Here is an 8,448-nt window from a genome sequence, read left to right as displayed (position 1 = left end):
ACTAATAAAAATCCATTCAGTATGGATTCAGGGTTGGTCTTGATTGATGGAAGCAAGAGAAACGTGCTTTTTTGGTTTCTTCTTTCATGGCTAAATTGACTATTACATTTAGAAAGACAGTCCACCTTTTAAGGTCCTCAAGATATTTTTGCTAAGAATTTTCAGAAGCTGGATTTGAGTTGATACTAAACTGTTAACTCAGTAATATAGACCAGATCTTAAATAACTGGTCAAGTGGCAAGACATATCCAAAAATGTAAGATTTATCAAAAGTCACTAAACACAAGCTTTGAACAGTTACATTAGAGTTTAAAGGCTTAACCTCATGAGAAGCTTGTGTTCTCCTTTCCTTCAACAGCAGCTGTCCTCAGCAGATTCTTACAAGATTTCATTCTAACTTGAACCTTCAAAACCACCGTTAAAATTTGGGCCCACTGACACAGAATGTATAACCTACAAACTCATTTAACCAAACCTTCAAGTAACTGCAGGTAAAGATTAACCTCTGACGGTTTTCAGTGATACATGCAGGAACCTTGTGAAGCAAGTAAAGTTTTTCTGAATTTGAAATAAAACATGCTAGAGCAAAAGAATTCACAGATGCAAATAAAAACCATAAACCACGATACTTTTCTTACAGATTTTTATGTACCACCTCATTATCTTTCAGTTTTACATGTGAACTAGTCTCTGCAATAAAGTTTCAAACATTGGAGATTGTTCTTTGCATTTGCATTCTTATTTTAAAAAAAAAATCATAAAATTTATTTTTAAAGAAAAAACAACACAGTAAATCAGTCTGGATGCACGGCCTGTCACTGCATACTACCTACCAATGAATTTTGCTCGATTAAGCATCATTATTCTCAAACGTGCCCTCTATGATAGCATCACCACTGAGAAGAATGATCTAGAGACAAGTCAACGACAGCTGAACAATGGACTCGACGCTACCCACTGGACCACAGATCCATTACGAAACCATCTTTATCAAGTGCATGAGCTCCACTAAAAGAACTTCATACCTGAAGGCATCTGTTTTCAATCACTGCCTCAGAATTGTTGTATCATGGTAACATTCTTAGGGTAAAACCAAACCAAAGAAGGTAAACTACACAATTGCTATTGAAGTATATAACTGTGCAGAAAACAAAGGTAAAACTGCCATCTCCCTTCAAAAAAAAAAACAAAACCAAACCTTAAGTAACAAATGAGCAGCTTGGAATATGACATTCAAAGATTCCAGTTTGTGGCACATTTTTCCACAGATTAGCTGAACTGAAACCTACTTGGCCAACAGTTTCTTCAGGCAGGGATTTTAATTTTTCATGAACACATTGCTCTAGTAAAGTACTTGGCATTAGTTATGGCTTTTGAATTAAAATGCATTCATGACATTGAATTTTAAAATCCCAAAGCCATTAATTTTGACCAGCTTTCTCCCTCCCTCCCCTGCACAGTGTTCACAAGAATTAGCAACTAAGTGCATATTTCACCAGCAAAAGAATGAAAGCTGTACTAATAAAACTTACATTTGGAGGTCCCTGCAGAGAATGGTAGTATTTTATACACTAACTGTATATCAAATGAAAGTCAAAAACAAATTTGCTGTTTTGATAAAGGCTTATCTGTCAAATATCACATAATAGTTCAACTTATGATCAAGGGCAACTTAACACACAATGTTTTGTTGTGTCTATCTACGTTTTCTTCTGTGTTCAGAAATAAGAAGGTTTCAGCATTGCAGAAGAGTTCTATAAATTGTCTAACTCCAGCACTGACTTTAGTACCTATTTGTGGAACTATCTTGCTACAAAAATTTTCAGGTAATAACTAAATAGCTGAGCCTACTCAATTGAAGACGCTGATCCGCAATTTCTTCAGCTACGCAAGTCCCTGCGGTCGCCCTACTTTACCTTACAAAAAATTCCCCCTTTGTCTGCTTTGTTCAGGGTAGCATTCGGAAAGCTCAAATAGTACAAATCATAGGTATTTTAGTTTTTAATACGAAATCATTGCTTTAGATATATCTACTGGCCCCTATAACCTTGCTACTAAAGAAATAATCACCTGCTGACAGTATAGGAACCCAATAGCAGACTTCAAACCGGTTTTCATCTTGTTTTATCTTGTTCCATCTCGTTCATCTTGTACTTATGAAACAGCATAGAGTCATGACACGTAAGATGTTTAATAGCAACAGCCAATTTGATATCTGATTTCCATGCTAGTATCATTCTACTGTTCAATAAACTAGTCAGTGAAGTAGCTCAGTTTTAGTTATAAATTTTAATTGAGTACAATTTACACACTTAATACACTTCTAAGTAGTGTGTCAAACTTGCTCAACAATAAGAATGCAGCTCACTAAAACAGATGTCTGGTCCTCCAGCTTCCCCAGTTCTTAGCATCGGTTTTCTTTATTACTCCACATTAACTTGTAGATAAATTAAGCATAACATAAGTGTCTAAAGTTCCAGCTGTGTTGCAAAATGCTGCTGTAAGGCTAAATTTTTAAGTCCAAGTAGTTTCACCATCTATGTTCAGTTATTTATGAAGGCAGCAGGAATGCTATTCTGACAACCTAATTAAACTTCCAATAATGTCAGCAGGAATCTGATTGCAAAATGGCTCATTTTATAAACATCACTACTTTTATGACTGACAAAAATATGCACGATCAGGTGCCAACTCCTTCACAAATACATATTTTACAACTTGTATCGTAAATTGCCTGCAAGTACAAAATTCTAAGATGTTAAAGGTCTATGCTCAATCCATAAAAAATGGCACAGTTCATACAAAGATTTAATGGATTTTGCTCTTCTGCCAGTTTCACAGCCATGTAACTTCACTAGTTTCAGAGGAGTTATTCCCAATATATACATAAATTTACATCAAAATCAAGCGATCTCCTGTATACAATACTGGATGTGGGATTACACATGCGTTTAACACACAAGTGAAATACAGGACAGAGAAAAGATAATTGGATCTTGCCTATTTTAAGACTACGATATAGTCTGTATATCACAGTGCTCATAAAGCACACATTTCTTCGGAATTTGGTTTTTAAGTTTGTTGCCCATTGTAGAAGCCATGAAGTGCTGATTAAATCTGAAAAAAAATTACATTTCTAAATGGAAATGTTTGAGAGTTAAAAATCCAAACATGATATCCAACCTATAGAAAGCAGTAATGGAATGAACCCTAAATTGAACCACTTCCTCGTGATAGCGATGGCTGTGGTTATAGCCACTACAGCTTTTCTAATTACAGTACAGCTTAAAAAAAATATCGAATGTTTTAGCTCACTCATGTATGGCATGGATACATTTATAATAAGCTCAAGTATTGGGAAATTCGGTACTGACCAACTGCCCATACAAATAAGACACCTTCTAGTTGTTCTGTATTGCCTACGCTTCTCAGTCACTTTGCAGAATCTATTAAAAAAATCCATTGTCAACTTCTTCTAACCTTGAAGTCACTAAGGATTTTTGTTTGATGGTTTGGTTATTATTTTTATGTTTCCATTAAGACCATTTAAAAATAACAGTCTCGATATAGCAGGGATGGAAATATATAATTAGAAGTCAGACCTCAAAGTCCTCACAAATTTAACACATAGTTTAAAAACCTCTTAAGGAGATGTGCCTTCTGGTTTTATTAAAAATGAAGGTAACATCAAATAAAAAGCAAAACTAAAGAAGAACAGGTAGAACATTTTACTTTTGTCAAACCTTAAATGTAAAGTGTATTAAAAAAACACGGTTTGGAATTTCAAGAACAGGAATATAAACATGTATTTGCTATCCCAGAAAAAAATTCATGCGGGTGTTACAGTATTTGATCATTCTCTACATCCACTGGTATGCAACATCAACTTAATATTATTAAATAGACACAGAGATACCATAAATTCATACAAATACCAGGGTCTTCTGACCTCAGTAATATTGTAGATCAAGCAAATCTGTTCTTTGGTAATTGGAGTAGGTTCATTTTCCATTCCAGTGCAGGACTGTTAGGAGACCACATTAGCCACTCGTCTCAGAAAATCACCACTCCTGCAGGCATAGTCTGGGCTACTTTTGTCACAAGGAAATAATATTACATGTGGAGTTAGAGGTATAAATGCACAGAAGTTAAAATTATTCTTTCCTTGTGGTGGCTGTTTCAGGAAAAAAATTCCAAACTCTCTCCCTCCTCTATTCATTGTTTAATCTAGGTAACATTTAGACTCATATGTTAAGGTATTTTGATAGATGGGAATGTACACATGCACACTTTCAGTTTAAATAGACTTGTGTGGAGAATTTAAAGTTAGCATGACTTGAAGGTATGCCCATAATAAAGTTTAAAGATTTAGTAAACTGGGACATTACAAATCCAAAAAAGTGTTTCTAGATTTTTTTCATCTTCCCTTTTTCAACAAAGACTGACAGAATATACATATACAGGTTGACATTTTGATTTATCCAAAACAATTTTCACTTTGCTCAGTATGCAAGTCCTATTGACTAAAATGTAATATAATTCACAACAAAATATTTTCAGTAAGTGAAACAATAAGCAAAGAAAACCAAAACTAAGCTCAGAAGCTAAGTGGTTTAGAAAGCCTGGTAACATCTATGTGTGCGTAAGTGTGTCTATGATTTTTTTTTTTATACATTATATATATAGACACACACACACATATATATATACACACACGTGCGCACATGCGCACACACACACATTTGTAACCTGCAGTGAAGATCAATCTATTTTCTAATAAGGAACAAAACACATTATTTAAAAATGTGGCTAATATAACAAAACAGAGAAGAAACTGCTGCTATCAAAATATACAATTTGGATTGCAGACTAGAAGGCTAACAACATTAAAAAAATAGTTTTAAGCAAAACCCCTTTGCTTCTGAATAACAACAGGTATCAACCTGCCATAGCATGAAGCATCCAAACAAGATTTTATAAAAAGTTTAAACTGTGACCCTTCTTCATTTGTAAAGTTCTTGACATATCGTATAGTGCGAGCTCTGGTCTCCAAACTGGAGCCCCTTTCATTTTCCTCAATCCATACTTCAGGGAATAAATGGCAGCTGAAGAATTCAGAATCTCAAGTGAGATTTGTGCTTTACCATGTACCTGAAAAAAATTAACAGAAGACAACATTACTACTCTTTCAGTATTTATAGAAATTCTACTTCCAGGAATAATATGCACAGACTTTGTTAAAACAAAATGCTTAGAAAATTAGGAAGTTGCCAAAGAGATGCAATGTCTTATATGACATATAGCTCTGTATAATGCACAATATTTATCCTGCTAAAAGACAATCAGCTAAAACCATTGCTTTGAAGAAAATTCATGTTTTCCAAGGCATCACATGGTTTCTAACATTGGAAGACTCTAGTTCATTCTGGGAACTCAGACATATAGTTCAGCTGAGACTTTTAAATAAGAAGCCACAGAAAGTTTGATGGTTGGAATTATTTTGACAATTGCCATAGGATTTTTCTTTTTGAAGTTCACTCAATCATTCAAGCAGTTTGCTGTGCAATCAACACGAAAAGATTAAACATTCATGAAATGTATGGGCTTCTCCCTTCCCTCAACATTTCTTCAAGTGCTTGATGATAAGAAAGTCTCTTCTCTACAACACAAAAAAAGGTATTGCAATGAACTTCCTATCCAGAGAGGGTTCTGAACCACAGAGGAGCAGAGTCAGAAGCAATGCTGCTCTTCACAGAGCTGCTGGTGCTCCTCCTTCCCTCATTCCTCAAGAAAAGCAAGGCTAAGTACTTGGAAGGTCCCTAAGGTACAGAAGAATCACTAGTCCAAAACTCATTATGTGCCATATCTTTTTTGACTTCCTTCCTCTTCTACCCAGTGCTGTGGACTCAAGGGCATCAGGGTAAGATAACGCTTTGTGGCTCTTTATCTTAAGGTAGTTCCTCACCTTTTCTAGACTGTCATCTAGTGAGGTGTTGAGCCTGTAAGCTCAGAACTGCAGTCCAAGGGGAGGTCTGGGGGAACAAAAGGAAAACTCTACACCGCCTCCCTTGTTCTCCATTCCTCTCCTTCTGCCTAAAGGGAGGTGACGAATCATGGTGCTAATCCATGATTAATAGTAACTACCTTTCCTTCAAATTCGTGCCTATTACACTTTGGAGATTATTATTTACAGTCTATAATAAAATATAGCGGTATATATTTAACTGTATCACCAGGGAAAATCTAAACAAGCAGTATTTTCAAGCTAAAACATTGTTGAGATGTCTAAGCTGTATACAATTCCTTTGTTGCCATAGCTTTTCATTCCCATTAAACATCATAAAAGTGTGAGCATAAAGGATTTTCAACAGGAAACATACCTGTCCAAAGTTTCCCAGAAGCGCAGAAATACTGGCCTGTCCAAGTGTCTTTTGTGGTAGCTTAGTTCTAACACTGTTACATCCCATTTCTGTACATTTGGATCCAGACGTACTTCATCATATTTGAGATGAAAAGCTTTAACTACAGGAAACAGGAAAACATGTAGTGTACAAACATGACGACTTTACAGTACTTAATTATTAGTCAAAAAGAATTCCCATTCCATCCCTCTTTTTGCAAAATAGAGCCTGAGAACAAAATTAATGAGTCCATCTCTCAAGAAAGTCAACTACTTAGCAAAGGGCACTGAGCTAAATATAGTGATTGGTGGCCATTATCAGGCTCCCATGCTATTACAGGTTTAAGGGAAAGGGCAGCCCCTATTTTTAGATGCACAGATTCCAGGAGAATAGCAGAAACTCAATGTCAATTCAAGCACATGTTCCTTGGGAAACAAAGATGTTCTTTCTGAAAATCTCTGAATTGTCCAAGAATTAAAAAAAAAAAAAAAAAAAAAAAAAAAGGCATTTCTGAGACCATTGAGAAGGAAGTCTGGCTATTTACTGAAAGTCTGTGTAGAAGACTGACTGCAGAATGCCGGTGCCCCAAATGCTACATGAAGCATTCTGAGAAATTTAGTAACTGCCTATTTTCCCTGATCTACTACTCAGTTAAATATGGTAAAATATTAACAGTTATTTTGCTCTTGGGAAGTATTGTCACACGTGAATTATGTAAAGCCTAAGCATTAAGTGAGTATCAAAATCTTCTTGCGATTCTTCTTGATTTCCTTAGACAAACCATAGTTTTGACATAATCCAGTGCAAAGTATTTAAGTCTTGTACAGTTGCTGCCTCGTAACCAATTTGATGCATTTTCTACTTTGGATATTATTGGAGAAGTAAAGCAGAAGCATTTGTAATCCAGAGGGACTTGGACAGGCTTGAGAGGTGAGGCCATGCAAACCTCATGAAGTTCAAGAAGGCCAAGTTCAGTGTCCTGCACCTGGGTCGGGACAATCAATCCCAAGCACAAATACAGGCTGGGCAGAAAATGGATGGAGAATAGCCCTAAGGAGAAGGACTTAGGGGTGCTAGTTGATGAGAAACTCAACATGAGCCAGCAATGTGCGCTCACAGCCCAGAAAGCCAACTGCATCCTGGGCTGCATCAAAAGAAGAATGGCCAGCAGGTCAAGGGAGGCGATTCTACTCCTCTGCTCTGCTCTCGTGAGACTCCCACCTGGAGTACTGTGTCCAGGTCTGGGGCCCCCAACATAAGAAGGACATGGACCTGTTGGAACGGGTCCAGAGGAGGGCCACAAAGATGCTCAGAGGGCTGGAGCACCTCTGCTATGAGGACAGGCTGAGAGAGTTGGGGTTCATCAGCCTGGAGAAGAGAAGGCTCCAGGCAGACCTTACAGCAGCCTTCCAGTACCTAAAGGGGGCCTACAGGAAAGATGGGGAGGGACTCTTTATTTATTGCTGCCCCCCCCCCTTTTTTTTTTTAATCTGTAGGTCAGATACCACTGGATACTATAAAAACATTTATTTTCTAAGGCGGTGTCACAACAAAGCAACAGAGAACAGAAGCTGTCAGTGCAAGAAAAGTGCTGTGTGTATAAAAGCATACTGGGCACAACTGCAATAACTGAAAGAAACTGTTCAGGTCTATACAGTCATAACATCCAGCTCACAAATTCGGAGCATTTTTGTCTTAAACTTTCCAGTTTTTGTCAGACAGCAGATCATATTTGTAAAGCTTTCTTAGTGAAATACTAGGCAATTAATCCTCTGTTCAAAGTAGTAATGAAATCTGAAGACAGCCTGTAAACCTGTTATCTATGAAGTGTTATAATATACATTGTCTTTTCACCTTTTTTTAGAAGCTTGGAAAGTAAATTTGTAGACTAGCTATTTCTGAACCTCTTGTAAAGACAACAGCTCTGAGAAGATTTCCATGAGCTTCCACAGGTGAGAACAGAAGAACTGCAGAGGGCACACTAACATTTTCCATCTGTGTGAAGACCTAAGCTCCTGCCTTCTCAACCACCCAAGTCAACAGCACT

The 8,448-nt window shown here is 36.8% G+C and overlaps 1 protein-coding gene across 1 annotated transcript in view; it reads right to left on the bottom strand.

Moving 5' to 3' along the window:
• Nucleotides 1-629: 629 nt before the first annotated feature.
• CDC73 (cell division cycle 73) overlaps nucleotides 630-8,448 on the bottom strand; it is a 109,667-nt gene continuing 101,848 nt past the window's right edge. The window contains exons 16-17 of the mRNA XM_054210500.1: nucleotides 6,381-6,522; nucleotides 630-5,151 (exon numbers count right to left, since the gene is read on the bottom strand). Coding sequence (XP_054066475.1) covers nucleotides 5,115-5,151; nucleotides 6,381-6,522 — 179 coding nt within the window. The 3' untranslated portion in view covers nucleotides 630-5,114. The remainder of the gene's footprint in view (nucleotides 5,152-6,380; nucleotides 6,523-8,448) is intronic.

The sequence above is a fragment of the Rissa tridactyla genome, chromosome 8 (genome assembly GCF_028500815.1).
Source record: "Rissa tridactyla isolate bRisTri1 chromosome 8, bRisTri1.patW.cur.20221130, whole genome shotgun sequence".
Lineage (NCBI taxonomy): Eukaryota > Metazoa > Chordata > Aves > Charadriiformes > Laridae > Rissa > Rissa tridactyla.
The sequence above is the reverse complement of the archived record's forward strand: the minus strand, read 5'-3'. Positions and strand labels throughout refer to the sequence as shown.